Genomic DNA, 18,097 nt, shown 5'->3' with positions numbered 1-18,097 from the left:
TCCAGAAAGTGTTCTTGGACTTGTATCTTCAGCAGCCGAAAGAAGAGAGAGAAACCTTGGGGCTGGAGAAATAGTACAGTGGGTAGGACATTTGCCTTGCACACGGCTGACCCGGGTTCAATTCCCAGTATCCCATATGGTCCTCTGAGCACTGCCAGGGGTGATTCCTGAGTGCAGAGCCAGAGTAACCCCTGTGCATTGCCAGGTGTGACCCAAAATCAAAAGAGAGAGAGAGAGAGAGAGAGAGAGAGAGAGAGAGAGAGAGAGAGAGAGAGAGAGAGAGAGAGAGAGAAACCTTAAATTCCAGAAAATAAGATTGACTTTAATAATGTGAACTCTCTGCTGCTTATGTTTTTCTGGAAGACTACTAGAAACAACAAATCCCCTTTTCTCAGTTTGTGGAGAAACAATTGGTGGAGTCGTGGATTTCCTGCTTTCTGGACTGGGGCATGCATTCACCCTGAAAACCACACCCCACCAAATGTGCACATTTAAACTTGAAATTCACTTGAGTACAAAGGTTTTTATATTTGTTCTTTTGTGAATTTGTGGCATCTTTGTTGTTGAGTCTTTAGAGACCAGGAGACTCTGAGAAGTAGCTATGATCGGTGTGATTTTTCACTACAACAGATTAAGCAAGGGCAAAGACTCACTGGAATAACTCCTGGAAGTTGAGCCAACCATCGCGGTGGTGTGGAGACACCAGGAGTTTGGTTCTCAAGTCGGGACACTCAGACACAATAGACTCCACTGCAGGGACCACCTCCTCGCTGATCACAATGCCCTTGGCCTTGGACACTTGCAGTCGGTAGAGGATGTCTTTTGCCGTCAGCTGGATTGTTCCTGGCATAAAAACAAGCCCTAGGAAGGAGAGAAGGACTTTGAACAGAAGTGCCATCTGGAACAATTGGCGTGGAAAGTTTGTATTTTGTGCCCGGGTTGTGAGAATTTATAGAAAGCATCTGCAGCAATCCTTGATTGGGTTCCCCAGGGTTGTCCCATAAGAACCTGATCACCAAGAGAGGATTTTATCATCATTGACTTATCTCACGGGAGAGCCTGGCAAGCTCCCTGTGGCATATTCATATGCCAAAATCAGTAACAATGATGGGTCTCATTCCCCTGACCCTGAAAGAGCCTCCAATGCGGCACCATTGGGAAGGATGAGTAAAGAGAGGCTTCTAAAATCTCAGGGCTAGGACGAATGAAGACATTACTGAGACCGCGTGAGAAAATTGACAATCAACGGGATGGTGATGATGATGATGATGATGACGACTTATCAGGTAAATGCAAATCAGAACATGAATAAGATATCATCTCATATCTGTGAGTCTGGCTTACACCAATGAAAAGAAACAGCAAGAATTAGAGAAGATGGAACCCTCATAGACTCTTGGTGGAACGTACACTAGTGGAGACAGTTTGAAAAGCAGTATAGTCTCCCATCTCACCCAAACTAAAAACAGAATTACCTCATAATCCTGCAACTGCATGTAGCAGTAATTTGAGAAGAAATATGCAAACCTATGTTTATTATAGCACTATTCACAGTAGCTAAGATAACTGAATATGCCCACTGACAGATGAATGGATAAAGTAGTGCTGGGAAGATAATTCAGAGGACTGGAAGCCAGGATTTGTATGCTGGAGGCCTGGGTTTGATCTCAGATACTGTAGGAAGCTATATGGGATGCAGAAATAAAAAAAGTAAAATAGAAAAATGTTTTCTTCATAAAGAAGAATAAATGTGGTATACACACAATGGAATACTGCTTAGCTATTTCAAAAAAGACAACATTTTGCCATTTTTGACAACATGGATGTAAGTTGAGTGTTTTTCTAATTGTATGTTGAAAAAAAAGACAAATACCTTATAACTTCCCAAACTTGTGGAATATTAAGAAACAAAGCAAAGGAATAAAACTAAATGAGCCTTGGAATCTGATCACAGAATCATGATTATGGGGCAATAGGAGAAGTGGCAGACATGGCAAGAGTGATTGATAAATAATGTCATTTATTTGAAGATATACAAAGCAGTACTTATACAACTTATACAGCTTTGCAAACCACTGTTACCTCAAAAGGGGAAAAATAACTTTAAAGGAGCATCTCTAGGAGAATTAGATGAAGGATAGAAGAATGGTAATTTAATACAGTGCCTAAAGTGAACTCAAAGGGGAAAAATTAAGGCATTAAAAATCGCCACTACCTTTATTGAAGTACTAATGTGTCTAGTATCTCATTCTTTACAGTATTATATGACAGTGTGTGCTTAAATGCTGACTTGTAGTAAACAACAAAGGTAACTAGCATTTTTCTCTTTTTGGGTCACACCTGGCAATGCATAGGGGTTACTCCTGGCTCTGCACTCAGAAACCACTGCTGGTGGTGCTCAGGGGACCATATGGGATGCTGGGAATTGAACCCGGGTCAGCTGCATGCAAGGCAAACGTCCTACCCACTGTGCTATCGCTCCAGGTCCCAGTTACCATTTCCAGATTACCCAAACTTGAGCTGTGAACCAGACTACCTCCTCCTTAATGAGTTCCTGATATCAGCTAAGTCCTGAGATATACAAATAACTCTGTGGTTCTTACAGAAGTATATCCTTTGGAATTCTCGTTACTTTTTTGTTTTTGGGTCACACTTGGCTGTGGTTCGGGCTTACTCGAGTGGTGTTCAGGGAACCATATGTGATGTCAAGGATAAGGCAAGTACTTTGCCAACTATGCTGTCTCTCTAGCACTGTAATTAAAAAAAAATTTATGTGTGTACTTTGGGTCACAACCAGTGGGACTCAGGGCTTATTCCTGGCTCTGTACATAGGAATCATTCCCACTGGGCTCAGGGGACTAATATGGTGCCAAGGAGCACCATAGCCTCTGTACTATCTTTCGAGCTCCTTGCCTCGTCCTTCTAAAAAGGATTCATAGGGGCCAGAGCAACGAATAGGGTGTTTGCCATGCACATCGCCAATCCAGATTCTATCCCCAGCACCCCATATGGTCCTCTGAACTTGTAAGGAGTGATTTTTTGAGCACAGAGCCAGGAGTAAGCCCTGAGCACAGAAGCACCCCCTGGCCCCCCAAAAATGTCTTAAAATAATTTATAAATCTTTATGTCCTGCTGGGGCTAGAGTGATAGCGCAGTAGAAGGGCATTCCTCTTGTATGCGGCCGACCCGGGTTTGATTCCACCCCTCTCGGAGAGCCCGACAAGCTACCGAGAGTATCTCGACCCTACGGCAGAGCCTGGCAAGCTACCCGTGGCGTATTCATATGCCAAAAACAGTAACAATAAGTCTCACAATGGAGACGTGACTGGTGCCCGCTCAAGTAAATCGATGAGCAACGGGATAACAGTGCTACAAAGATACAGTGATATGTCCTGATAAAGAGCAAAGTTGGACAAGTTTTTGAAATAAAGAACTAGCAGCAAATATTTTAGGCTTATGGCAATACAACCACTATCTTAATGTACTAGGGAACTAAAAGAACATAAAAAACGTATGAGCAGAGCTTTACTTCATCAAAGATTTACTTATTTCTTTTTTTATTGCCATATTGTTGCTGTGGGAAGAGGCAGGGAGGCCCAGCCAGGGGTAAATAGAGGCGCATGCTCCTGGGGGTGAAACCCCAGACCTCACACCAAAGGCAAAGCAGGCACCTGACCTCTTCAACCTCATCTCCCGCCCAATTAGAAACTTTATAAGACATAGAATGCCAGTGTGTAAGCGCATGGATGTTGCTGATAACTACCCAGGGAAGGAAAGAGTGCCATAGAATATTATAGATAAAAAAATATCTATATTTGGGAGACTAGAGAGACAGTAGAGAAGGTGGAGCAACGTTAAATATTGGCACTAACCTGTTCTCATACAAGCCACATTGATGAGCCACCACTCTGGAATTCGGGGCAGAATCACAGCCACTCGGTCTCCTCTCTTCAGGCCACAGGGCTTGGTGAGGACATTGGCTGCCTTTCGAGACAACGTCCCCAGTTCTCCAAAGCTCCACTTCACCTCGTCCCCTTGGCCATTCACCCACCACAGAGCTGGGTTGGCTGGTCTTTCTCCTGTCTGGGAAAGAAAAAATGCATGGAAAACAGGGGAGAAAGCTTACTTGGCCCGTCACCAAATGTTTGAATATATGCCTTTACTCTCTCTCAGTTGGGCTGGAGCGATAGCACAGTGGGTAGGGCTTTTGCCTTGCACTCGGCCCACCCATGTTCGATTCCTCTGTCCCTCTCGCAGAGCCCGGCAAGCTACCGGGAGTATCCCGCTCGCACGGCAGAGCCTGGAAAGCTCCCCATGGTGAATTCGATACGCCAAAAACAGTAACAACAAGTCTCACAATGGAGACGTGACTGGTGCCCGCTCGAGCAAATTGATGAACAATGAGATGACAGTGCTACTCTCTGTCACAATGCCAGCAGGTTCTGTGCGCATAGAATTCCAGTTGTGCATGCATGTGTTGGCTGTTTATTTCCCAGCTCCACTTATTTCCTGTCCTTCTTAGGCTCCAAAAGATGTCTGCCTCCTTAAACTACCCACTTTTCTTTTAAAAAATTATTTATTCATTTTACAAAGCCATTCATGATTGGATTTCAATCATATAGTATTCCAACATCCATCCATCTCTCCACCAAACTACCAACTTTTCAAAGTAGTTTGTCTCCCTTGCCGTGTGTGTGTGTGTGTGTGTGTGTGTGTGTGTGTGGTGTATTTCTTCTATTAAATAAATGTGAGATAACTTATCAGGATACTCATCCTTCCCTGATCAGGCATATGATATCATTTTGGTCAATCAAATCTCTTTGCCTTGGGGTTTTCCATAAGGATAGAAAGTGGTCACAGCAAGAAATCTGTCGGTGGGCTCTTGGAGCTTAGGTATCCTCAGGGAGCTATCCCGATTCTTGTTTGTGCTGAGATCAACTCTCCAGCACCCAGTTCAATTTTGCAGGCTCTCCTCACTAGGACATAATTTTCTAGGTTAAGTTAGATTCTGATGTACCCAAGTAACCCTAGTGAATGTTCTAACGTTGGTTAGGAATGTAACATCGTATTTTCATTCCAAGAACTGAGGTGTGGGCTCAGAGGTAACAAAGAACAGAGTAGAGAGACCTGGTATGTGTGTTTGGAGTGTGGAGGAAGGGTGATATCAACTTGCTTGACTGGCTAATTAATGGAATTTCTAACCTACGAGTCTGCAGTGCATGCCATTTATATCAAAAAGCCTCATTGCTTTAGGTATTGGATAGAAAGCATATTATTCTGCCTTTCTTCCCTATCTGGAATGTTCCTTTTATATTTGCTGCTTGAAAAAAATATTTGAGGGACTGGAGCAATAGCACAGCGGGTAGGGCATTTGCCTTGCACGCAGCAGACCCGGGTTTGATTCCCAGCATCCCATATGGTCCCCTGAGCACCACTAGGAGTGATTTCTGAGTGCAGAGCCAGGAGTAACCCCTGTGCATCACTGGGTGTGACCCAAAAAGAAAAAAAATATTTGAGTCCAATTTCTTTTTTTTTTCAAATTTATTTTAAGAGTCCAATTTCTATTTCTTCACTTCCTAGGAGCTTTTAATTTTGCCATAGCCGGCAGTGCTTAGGGGTTCTTCACATTGGTGTGGGAATGAATCTCGGGGCTCCCATGGATTGTGCACTTGAACCCTTTGAGCTATTTTCCTGGCCCCGGGAGCTGTTCATGACTTCCTCTCCCCTCTGACTTCTTCTGTGCTCACATTCCAGGGAACTCCGCTCTACAGTGCTGTATTCAAGCTGTGTTCCTGCCGCGTGCAGATGACGTCTCTAAGATGAGGGATGAGCTGGGGGGCTAGATGGCTTACAGGGCCGGAGTGTATGCTATCCACACCAGAGCCCCAGCTCCAAACCCTCTAGCACTGCTGGGAGTCGACTCAAAGCTGGCCAGGTATAGCCCCTAGAACTGCTAGCTATGATCCAAACACCAGCCAGCCCGACAAGATGAGAGGCTGGTTCTTTTACGTTTGAAACTGGTGACCTTGGATAAGTATGAGGTTATGTTCCCTATTTGTATCCCCCATGATGGTGATGGGGGGATTTGTTGAAACGATATAGGGGGTATTTCTCAATCGTTGGTCACGTGACTTTCGCTATTTTTGCCAGAGTTGTCTACACCTGTGCTATTGTTCTTTGTATTTTTTTTTTATATCAGCTCCCTTTCATTTGTATATATTTACTTAAGGAAAAAAATGTAATCACCGCACAGTGAAAAGATAGCTATCACTTGCTAACTACAGGTACTGAAAACTAAGTATTTATATTCATGTAATGAATATGTTAAAAATGAAGTTTCTTTAAAATTTTATAGAGAGATGATAAATGTCTACTAGAGAGATCTTTAGAAAGCTTTTGAGAAATCTTAGTTGCAGTGAAAGGAATTGAAAAACTTCCTCTACTTAGAGGGAGGGTCAGTTAAACATTATTTATTACCTGGTAGAACTGAAGAGGAGGGCAAGTTAAGAGTCAAGAACTGAAGGGCAGGTTAAGGGTTAACCGCTGAAGTTGCCCTTTGTAACTACTTGACTGCTTTGAAAGATGTCTTCAGGACCTTCCCCTGGGCAGGACTCTGTCACCAAATGGGCCAACAAACTGCCCCGAGGAACTGTAAACAAACATCTGCTCTGAATGGTCAACAAATGTTGAAATTAGCATATTAAGTGAAATAGGTGTGGTTTTCCCTTTTGTATGGTTTTCCTATGGTTTCCTATGGTTTTCCTATTGATCCAATACCTGTGATTTTCTTTGATATGTATGATTCTCCTTTGATTCAATACATGTAATTTCCCCCCAATATATCCCCTTTGATATGTGAGATTTTCATTTGTCAACAAATGTTTAGATATGCAAATTAAGTGACCTATGTGATTCCCTTTGATATGTGAGATTTTCATTTCTCCCCCAGAAGGGTATAAAAACAGCTAGCTTTTTGAGTTCGGGGCCTTCAGTTATGCCACGCTATTGAGGCACAATTGAAGGTCCCAATATAGCTATATTGGCTTAAATAAACCCCATGCATTTGCAGAAAGAGTTGTCTTGGTTTTGTTCTTTTGTCTCTCCGAGCCTCCCCCGGGCAGAGATCTGCCGTCCCTAACATTTGGAGGTTCCACCGAGATCTGACTCTGCCTGAGGGACGCCGGACAGTCCCGAGCTTCTCTTTGGGGTAAGTACTGGCGCCAACTTTTTTCGGTACCGACTTTATGTGCACAATTATTCTGTATCTGTGTATCTGTGGTATACCGGTCCTGGGATCTGAAGTAGCTTTGTGTCTGACAGACGTGTCCGGTTGACATTAGCTACAGCCCTGGGGGACGCCCCAGGATGATAAAGGGAGACCCAGGGACGCCTGGCTTGCCTCCATCTGGTAGGTCCAGAGGATCTACGTCTGGTCTATCCCAGGACATCGGCCGCTTTAAATCTGAACATCGGCCGCTTTACTATTTGTCCCTCCTTCTGGCATTTGGGTTTGTTCTATCACATTCGGACTCCTTCTCCACAGAGATCTCCTGAGGATGGGACAGTCCACCTCCACCCGGCTGTCTCTGACTCTCTCTCACTGGTCTGAAGTCTGCTCAATGGCCAGAATCTCTCTCTCTCTCTCTCTCTCTCTCTCTCTCTCTCTCTCTCTCTCTCTCTCTCTCTCTCTCTCTCTCTCTCATAGTTAACTCTTTGTTCTGCTGAATGGCCTTCCTTTAACGTTAACTGTCCCCCTGAGGGATCTTTTCACCTCCCCCTTATTTTGCAGGTGAAAGGAGTCATTTAAACCTTTCTTACCCCCTCTGGCATATTGACTCCCATACCTGCTTCTTGCTTCTATCTCAATTCTGAGATTGACCGCTCCACAAGCTTCCGGCAACCTCTATATTCTCAGCTAAAACTCCCCTTTCTCTGCCTCTGCACCAACTGTTTCTCTCTCCTTCTGAAGTCCCCTAAGGGATAAGCGCTTGCGTACTGTTTTGTTTTAGGCTTGATTGCAGGAATCTTCCTGTACGTCGAGATGGGACAAAACACATCAACTCCCCTGTCCCTAACCCTAGCACATTGGTCTGAGGTTCGGGCTAGGGCTCATCTCTCTCTCCCTATAAAAGAAGGCAGTCTATCCCTATGGTTGATAAGAAGAGACTAGCTCTCTGCCTCAGAAGTAGTCTTGACCTTAAAAGGGTAACATCTGACAACCTCAGGTTTCAGCAACTTTGTCATAATTTGTTGTTTTGCCATTGTATATCAACAAAAGCGCTTTCTTGACCCGTTTTTAACAAGCAGGAAACTGGCTGGTCAGACAGAGAAACGGGGAGCAATGTTCCCAATCGGCCGACAGGGCTCAATTTGCCCTGGGGACTGCTCTTTCCTTTCTCTGTCTATCAGTTTTTCTCCCTGCCCTTTTTGAAGGGTCAGATCGATCGATCAACTGCAAATGTGTGCACGTGTAGTGGTGTTTTTTAGTCAGTTCATTGTCTGTCTGTCTGTCTGTCTGTCTGTCTGTCTGTCTGTGGAACACTCGAGTGTTAGAGCTAGTTTGAAGTCATTAATTCTTAGAACTGAGCAAACAAAATCAAGGGAGTCAGAGTGATATGTAGTCCAGCAATTTAAAAGATTTAGGTATCTTTGGAACTTGTTACATCAGGTTTAAACAAAGATTTCTAATCAGAATGTGGCGACCACGAAGGGACTGAAATTCTCAATCTAGATTTCTTATTGGAAGAACATTAATGTTTATTAACAGTTGTAACTCTTCTGAAATTCGTAGTCTGTACTATCTAGGAAGAACTGAGGAAGTAGCTCCTAAAACTAGCCTAAAACTAAAGTGAAATAACAATTCAGAGGATGCAAGGCTTTATCTTACAAGCCTCAGCTAATTTTAATGAGGAATTTAGCTGTTTTTAAAGCAACAGAGGTATATAAACCACCAAAATAAACAAAGTTTTCTTATGTTTCCATAAACATTGATGGTCTGAGTGTTTTTCTGTGCTAATATCAAAGGTTGGTTTAAAAAAAAAAAAGGGGGGGGGTGGAGGCTCTCTCTCTGCATTTGAAAGCATGTCTGTATGGTGGACTTGTTTAAAGTTAGAAAGCTCATGATTTGAACTAACTAAGGTACGAGAACTATTGAACTTAAGTCAAAGAAGGTTTTACTGTGTTTCACAAAAATTGATGGTCCAGAGGTCTTATGCTAGAATACCAATGTATATATTTGTATCTGCACTGGATTAGAATTATTTGACCTAGAGAATCTTGTGAGTTGAAATAACTGATATATGAAAACAGGCTCAAAGAGTAATGCTTAGGTTTAAAATATTATTTTCTAGAGTTGCAATATTGGTTGAAAAACTTATCGTACCTGTGTTTTATTAGATCTCTGAGATTTCCGGTAACAAAACTTTTTAAAGCTACTTAGCTCAGGGTAATGAAGGGTTAATCCTAGATGTCAGTTTGAGAGATTTTTTTTTTTTTAAGATTTTCCCTGGGTCTACCCATCCCCCTGCTTTTCCAGCTCAGCAGGCTCTGCCTCAGTCGGACTGGATATGCAGACCCTCCCTCAACAATGAATTCTAATTACAGGTTTGCCCAGCAAATAAGACTTGCTAATCGGGTTTCTTAACTCTTCCAGGTATCTGGTTCTTGCAACTTTGTGAATGAGAAAGGGTCTGGGAAAATAATTGATTCTTATATTTGCATTAAAATCTGACAAACACACAAAAAAGAAATAGTGTGAAACCCCTTGTAGGAGGAAAAGTCTATGCTTATATTTTAACAGATAACACCTACTAATGTACTCTGGGTCCTGCTATGGCTTGGCTTCATCTGGAGTAAACTTCATTTTCCTGATAAAGACCCCAAACCACCTCAAACAGATCTCAGCTGGAAGTCACAAGGAAATCTGAGGAAGAAAGGACAGGCCGAATTGGCCTGAGGACTTAGTCTGGGTTTTACGGTACCAACCTTATCCTGAACCTAGAGAACTTTGTATGCAAGTGTGAGATCCTTAATGTTTTATGGTAATCTATGAGTGTTTTAATCTTTATATTCGTGTTTTCCTAGAAATCAGAATTCTAGGATGTCTCCTGGTTAATTTCTAATGTGAACTGAACCTTTGCCCAATGAATATGTTTTAAGAACTTTAGGTGTGAGCATCTTTAAAGTTTTTTTTGAATATCTATAGAATTGACCTAATGCTTTTGAAATAGCACTGCAAGTAATTTTGTCATGTTAAATGACATTGGTAACTAGTGTCCAAATTTGGGAGATTAGGTTGTACTAAGTTCAGTAAAATGAATATCTATAGAACTAACCTAATGCTTTTGAAATGGTACTGCAGAGTAGTTTTGTCATGTTAAATGAAATGATTGGTAACTATTGTCTAAATTGGGAGATTATGTTGTACTAAGTTCAGTAAAATAAAAGTTTAAACTTATGGGATGACTATAAGGAATATAGATGTATGTCTTAAGTCAGAAAGATAATGGATGCAGATATCATCAGTTGAAAAAAGGCAAGGAATCCTGTTAAAGTGAAGTTGATTTTGAAATGAGTTGAAGGAAAGTTACAGGACAGAATGAATATAGAGGAATGTGTAGAAGGTTTGAAGTTGTGTTTGAAGGAAAGAAATTGATCACTGTTTTAAGAAACTCTTTAAATCTCATGCGGAATTGTTCTAGTACTCCCAGTACAGTGCTTTTATTAATGGGAAGTCAAGGTTCTCAACATAGAATTGAATGGGTTAAATACGATGTTAAATTGTACACTTTTCCTCTACAGATTTTAGCTCCTTTGACTAGGACCCACAACAAATGGGTGTGTTGCATCTCACTGTGAGTAAAGTAAAACGTTTGCTTTTCTCTTCTTTTGTACCTTCAGTATGTTTTTGATGTTTCATGGCACTGTGTTGGTTTGCATAAATCCAGATAAAAGTCTTTCCTCTCTGTAATAGGGTCCACCCCTCATGCAGACAGGAAAATCAGTTATGGGACCCCAAAACCCTCTTCCAGGGAAACAGCAAGGGATTGGTCTAAATGACAGGAGCATGTATTTAACAGGTACTGTTTCAAGTACCCTACAAACCTCAGGGAGACCCTAGAGGCAGGCCGGCTCAAGGAAAGAATGGAAATCATCACTGTTATGGAGAATGAGGAATCCGGAAATCTATGTGACTGACATGGCCTGGCCTACTCTCAGCATCAAGAAAAACCCTGGAAACTAGGATCTCTCCCAGCCCTGAAGAAGGGAGGGGAGGGACTCCTTTCTGCCAGGATGCCTCTATGGCAAATGAGGCTCAAGGTCACCTCCAGTTCAACCTGAAGACCTGAAGCAATCCAGTTCATCGTGGGACATTTATGGCCAGGCCTGGGTAACTCTGACGTGCCACATAAGATTAATGCTGTTATTGGTATGCCTCCTGTCTTTAGCCAACCCCCAGGACTTCTCAGTAAATAATGGGGTACCCCAAATGGAGAGTTCTCCAATCTTGCTGTGTTTATGCAAAAGAACAAGTCAGATTTGTTAAGCCGTCAGGCAAATTTTTAAATGAAGGTGAAGAGAAAACCATGTTTCTGTAACTTGCTTTTTAAAGAATTAGATTCAAATTCTATAGAGTGATCTAGTAAATGTATTCTAATCTTGATCTATAAGGTATCCCTTTTGAGTAATTCAGGTACAATGTGTTTTGCTGACTGTAAAGTAAGCAGTCTAGTCTGTGAGACTCAATGTTGAAGATGCTGTCACTAGTCTGACCAGGGTATTGGAAGCCAGAGCTTTAGTGGGGGAACCTCAGCTCAAAGTGCAGAATTAATTACTTTCCCCCCAACCTGTCAATTGGCTACAGTGCCAAGAGTGGGCATCTAAGTATTCACTCTTAGTTCTATGAACACAGTCATTTGGAGAGAACTAGAATTTTAACAGCTCTTAATTCTCGTTCCATCATGGGATTAATACCCCATCCAGAGAATACTCATCTAAAATACTCTGCAAAAGAGGGACAATGGGCATTGGAACAATGTTTTCAAAAGGAAATTGATAGATAAAGGGTTTCACTAAGCTTCAAACCCTAGTGAAAGCCATCTTTCATGGAAAGGAACTCAGAAATGTGCTTTCTGTTTCATTAATGAATCGTGGGCTGTGGAGAGCCGCCACGGGACCATGCTTCGTGGACACCTGTTTCTTGTTAATTATACCCTGCTTTGTAGATAACACCTGATAAGGAATCAGGATGTCTTGTCATGCCACGAGCTGTAACTAGCTGCAGACACTTGGGCTTACGCAGGCAGCGAGTGGTAGATAAGGAGGGAAGCTGCCTAGCTAGGTATGGTTTTCTTCTCATTCGTCCCTCGGTCCTCTTTCCCGAGAAGGTCTCTGAATAAATCACTGCAAGAAGAATCTCCGGGTTGCGTGATTTCTTACAGTGGGCCTCCTTTCCTAACACTTGTAACTTCAAGGAACTTATCAAGGAGAGGATTGGCAGCTTGACATACAAATGATCAAACACTTATATTCAAGGTATCTACTGGCTCCAACTGATAGTTTCAGTGAATGGATGGCTTTTCCTATCTGAGAAGTAGCTTGGTGCTTCTATGTTACTAGAAAAATCTGAACATAAGAAGTCATTTTCTATCAACCATGGGTAAAGCAGTTATTCCTTTCCATTGCTTTTATGATAGAAATGGGTATGGCATTACGTTGCTTTGGTTTCTGTTGCTTTAACTCTTATGTTTTCTAAGATAGCAAACTATATTGTTGTTACTATGTCAGAAAAGGACCTTCCACATCTCCAGGGTCTAAGTGCCATCCCTCCGTCTAATTGATCTGATCTTTTCTTTCAGATAACTTGAGGAACCCAACAAATTCATTGCCTGGGGCACACTAAATAAGGTAGCATGAGATTTCACCCCTTGTGCAGGCAGGGCCAGCGCCCCTCTGTCAGCATGAAGCAGCTCCAGAAGACGGAACTTCGACCACTTTCCCTTTAAGGATTAAAGGTGGTGGAATCTCTAGGGGAATATGAAGTAGGTAGCTAGATTAAGGAAGCCCCTCCGGCCTTGAAAATCCCAACTGCCCTGTTGTGAGTGTGAACCCCATTAATGGAGGAACTGTTCTCTTTTAAAAAATTTGGGGGGGAGGTCAACTGCCACTGTTCCAACTTAGCCTTGAAAAGGGAAGTGTAGGCCAGAATATGATCTCTCTCTCTTTTCCAGTTATTACTAGTCTTTACAGGTATCAAGGCCAAGCTCCATGGGGGCTGGGAGCACACTGCCAGAGTGAACTCCTCATCCGTATGCATTGAGACATCTGGTTTCAATCAGGTGATAAAAACTGCCACCAGAGAACCCCATTGGAGAGGTCTGTGATCCTGAACACACCAACTGCTTTGAAGGAGGATGGAATCAAAAAGCTGCCTCCCCTCTTGGAACCAGAATGACATCAACTAGTGGCATGTCCAGACAACGGGAGACACCCCCTCACAATCTCTAAGATTAGAGATATTCACAAGGAGAAGTGGGGATTGAAGAGGAGGGCAAGTTAAGAGTCAAGAACTGAAGGGCAGGTTAAGGGTTAACCGCTGAAGTTGCCCTTTGTAACTACTTGACTGCTTTGAAAGATGTCTTCAGGACCTTCCCCTGGGCAGGACTCTGTCACCAAATGGGCCAACAAACTGCCCCGAGGAACTGTAAACAAACATCTGCTCTGAATGGTCAACAAATGTTGAAATTAGCATATTAAGTGAAATAGGTGTGGTTTTCCCTTTTGTATGGTTTTCCTATGGTTTCCTATGGTTTTCCTATTGATCCAATACCTGTGATTTTCTTTGATATGTATGATTCTCCTTTGATTCAATACATGTAATTTCCCCCCAATATATCCCCTTTGATATGTGAGATTTTCATTTGTCAACAAATGTTTAGATATGCAAATTAAGTGACCTATGTGATTCCCTTTGATATGTGAGATTTTCATTTCTCCCCCAGAAGGGTATAAAAACAGCTAGCTTTTTGAGTTCGGGGCCTTCAGTTATGCCACGCTATTGAGGCACAATTGAAGGTCCCAATATAGCTATATTGGCTTAAATAAACCCCATGCATTTGCAGAAAGAGTTGTCTTGGTTTTGTTCTTTTGTCTCTCCGAGCCTCCCCCGGGCAGAGATCTGCCGTCCCTAACAGAACCAGTGTCTAAGGTTACCTCTGAAACAGGAGTCCCTTAAGTGCATTTAGGTAAACAGGGACTGGTGAAATGTTTAGTTCAGTACTTGGGGGTTGGAGTCAGTTAACACCTAAGGCTACAGTGCAAACACTCTGTGAGTCTTCTTTTATTCTCATTTGGTTACTCCAACAATGGCTATATTTTTATTTATTTTGCTTTTTTGGGTCACACCTGGTGATACTACTCGCATCTAGTGCTTCTGGGCTAGAGACTTCACACATTAAGCCTGATGAATACCTGCATTGTTTTACTATTGTGACCTTTGTGTATTGTAGTTGTTTCCCGTGTGTGGTGGTTAGGCCCCTAGAGTTGGGCTGTCTTTGTGTGTTACCTGTGATTATGGAGAGGTGAAGTGTGAGGCCTGGGCTCACTGGTACCTCGAATATAGAAAAAAAAAGATGAAATAACTTCTTCCTTACAGATTCCAGTTTTGAGGTTAGAGAATTTTGAAAGAATGTCATGAGGGGTGGTTGCAGGGGCGTGGGGGATCAGATTGCAGGCGGGGCGATGGAAGGAAGCCAGCCACCACCACCACCACAGTCCACACACCTGAGTTTGAGAAGTTAGATTGGCATGTTGGTGATGCCTAACCGGGAAGTCAATTCCCTGACAAGACGCTGGGGTCCAGGATTCCCTTTGTGTGTGGGGCCAGATTTCAGGCTGGGGGATTAGGAGGCATCCCACCGCTGCCATCGCTTTATGATGACTTAATTAATTAAATAATTAATTAATTGCTTTTTGGGTCACACCTGGCGATGCACAAGGGTTACTCCTGGATCATGCACTCAGGAATTACTCCTGGTGGTGCTCAGGAGACTATATGGGATGCTGGGAATCGAACCTGTGCTGGTCACTTGCAAGGCAAATGCCCTACCCACTGTGCTATCGCTCCAGCCCAACAAAGGCTATTGATAAGCCCAAAACTCAGATGGCTGCTTTTTTTTGATAAGCCGTTGACCACTTAGAACAGGAATGAACAGGAAAGATCTGCTGTCTATGATCTGGATAAAAGAAAAGGAAAAGAGGACTGGAGAGTCAGTGGAGAGGTTAAGAGCTTACCTTGCATGTGGTTAAGACAGGTTTGATCCCCTGCACCCCATACGGTCCCAGCCTGAGCGCTGTTGGGTGTCAGTCACCCCAAAACAAAAACAAACAAACAAACAAACAAAAACAATAATAAAAAGAGATGCTACTCTGTGAGAAACAATGGAGGGTCAGGATGGGGTTTGAGGAAGCTCCAAGGAAATGCAGTCAAAAGTAAACAGAGCATCAGAAATCTTCCCTGAAGAAACAGGAGGGCAATTAGAAAACAAAAGAAACCAATTAGAGAAACAAAATAAGAGATTTGAATAAAAGGTGACAGGCTGACTCCTTAAGCCATTCGAAAGCCATAAACAGTGGACCTCAAAGATCTAAAAGAAATACCCGTCATCTTGTACCTTTTCCTTTTGGGACCACTGGTCCATAACATCCTTAGCAAAGTTAAAGTTCTTCGGCAACGACATCTCACAGCGATTTATGGCTTCAAAGTCAGACAGGGTTAGTGGCGCCCAAAGCTGGTGATCTTTGTAAAAGTGCCGGCTAGAAGGCTTGGCAAGCCAGACGTATCTGAACGCCGTCGGGGAGCGGAAAAAAATCTTCATGTTTCCGGAATAGTGTGGTTTATGGGGATGGAAGAAGTGACGCAGCCTGTGTGGAGAGAGAGTGGAGAGTGTTGTTAGTGTCTCCTGAAGCTCTTCGGTGAGAATGGGCTATGTGCTTCTGAGAAGCTGGGAGACACCTTGGACAACCCATCCTCTCCAGCTGCCTCTTGGCCACTTAGCCACTGACCAGTCTCCCTGCTATAGGACCAACCTACAAGGATAGAACTATCACACTCACCTTCCCCAAAACCAAACAATAGACAAAAGAATACTTCTTGGGTTGCCAGTCAGGCTTTGTTCTGACTGTATTTGCTCACTCCTTACTTGACTGACTGTTCCAGTAAGCAGTCCTTTCCATTTTTATGAGTATCTCTCCCCCCGCTGACATTTGGCTTGCTGTTCTCTGCTTCTGGATTCACTCTTAAAGTTCTGGACTTTCTGGAAAGGTACATTTTGGCTCTAAGACTTGGGGAAACTTTATTCTTCCTGCACCTCATTTTTAAATCTCTGAAAAGGGAAATGTAATTATTACCTATCTCTTAGGGATGTGATAGGGATTTATTAAGATAATGGACAAAAAATGCCTAGTATGTAGCACGTGACTTCAAAGTAGTTACCGATGCTATTGTTATGATTCTGTTTATTAGCACTATCATGGTATAGTCTCATGAGTTAGTATTATTTAACCAACAAGGAGACCTGGAATTTTATTCCCAACTCTCTCAGAACTTTTGCTTAGTGAACTTGATAAAGAGACTGTTCCTTTCTGGACTGATAACTGTCACCTAACTTTTTTTAGGTGATTCTGTGTAATTCCTGTGGATTTATATAACATCATCTATATTATCTATATATAGATAATGTATAGATTATACACAGATTATATTATATATAGAAAATATATATTCTATATAGATAATACATCTATATATCATGCAACAGTTATCTACTTTATGATACATATAATGATACATATAATGCATATATATCTATATATATTGACCCCCCGATTCTACTTAGTGTGTTTGATTATAAGCACTTTTAGCACTTCACATGACTCATGAAGTTATCTTCAGTAATAAAGTCAATGTTTCTTTGATATGAGCTGTAGACTGTCACTGTCACTGTCATCCTGTTGCTCATCGATTTGCTCGAGTGGGCACCAGTAACGTCTCTCATTGTGAGACTTATTGTTACTGTTTTTGGCATATCCAATATGCCACGGGTAGCTTGCCAGGCTCTGCTGTGCGAGCGCGATACTCTTGGTAGCTTGCCGGGCTCTCCGAGAGGGGCGGAGGAATCGAACACGGGTGAACACCCTACCGCTGTGTACACAGTTTATATCCCTGACACCTTTTAACATTGCAACAGCTTGTGAGGTTGTTGCTATTAATATTTTCATTTTACAAGCGGAGAAACCAAGGGCTACGTAAATTAAGTAATTTTCCCAAGGTCATTTGTCTTTGATTCAGTCACCGTTGGCCTTCTACAGTAAATGTTTTTTTGTTGTTGTTGTTATGGTGAGTGAACTCCTTCACCTATTTTCCCTTCAGTCCTTAGTTGCCTTGTATGGGGTGGAAAAATTTGCAGGTGCAAAGGGTATCTGTGTCTGCAGCATGGTGACGACAAATAAACGCTAGAACAAAGGGTGCAGGATTGATCCTTATCCTCGTTGTTGCTGTCAAACTCCCCTTACTTTTCAGTGACACCTGATGAAGCGTGAGGCTCATTTGGTGTGAGTGCAGTTCATTATTCCCAGGAAGAGTTATTTCTGGTGGTGCCATGGGTACTAAACTCTTATTATGTCATTGTGGAAAGGAGATCATTTCTAACCTTGGAATTTTTCTGAAGTGTGATGGAATAGTATACAATAGTATAAAAAGGGGGCCATATTTTAGTTAGCAAATGCCTGCATTTTAGTATGAAAGCCATGAATTTGACCAGTGGCACCGAACCACATGCTAAGCACAATCCTTGTGGCAATTTGACATCCCCATTTGACATCCCCATTGCCACAACAAAGCGCATAAATTTCAGTTCACTGCAACCATGTCTGAGAGCATCACACATCACAACTAAAGTGCCCGACCCCCCAGTCCTGCTAAGCTCTTAAACCAAGTGTGTGAGCATCACAACCAAGCATATGTTACTCTTGATGATAGCAAACAATAAACAACAACAAAAGAGAGTAGGAGGGATAGATAATAAAATAAAATTTATTT

General features: G+C 42.4%; 1 protein-coding gene across 1 annotated transcript in view; it reads right to left on the bottom strand.

Annotated features, from left to right (window-relative positions):
* The window catches only part of ACSM4 (acyl-CoA synthetase medium chain family member 4), a 40,818-nt gene extending 24,943 nt beyond the window's left edge, over positions 1-15,875 (bottom strand). Inside the window, exons 1-3 of the mRNA XM_004604100.2 lie at positions 15,672-15,875; positions 3,873-4,083; positions 654-861 (exon numbers count right to left, since the gene is read on the bottom strand). Coding sequence (XP_004604157.2) covers positions 654-861; positions 3,873-4,083; positions 15,672-15,875 — 623 coding nt within the window. The remainder of the gene's footprint in view (positions 1-653; positions 862-3,872; positions 4,084-15,671) is intronic.
* Between the last annotated feature and the right edge of the window lie 2,222 nt (positions 15,876-18,097).

Source organism: Sorex araneus, chromosome 4 (assembly GCF_027595985.1).
Source record: "Sorex araneus isolate mSorAra2 chromosome 4, mSorAra2.pri, whole genome shotgun sequence".
Classification (NCBI taxonomy): Eukaryota; Metazoa; Chordata; class Mammalia; order Eulipotyphla; family Soricidae; genus Sorex; species Sorex araneus.
This window is presented reverse-complemented; position numbering and strand designations above follow the sequence as displayed.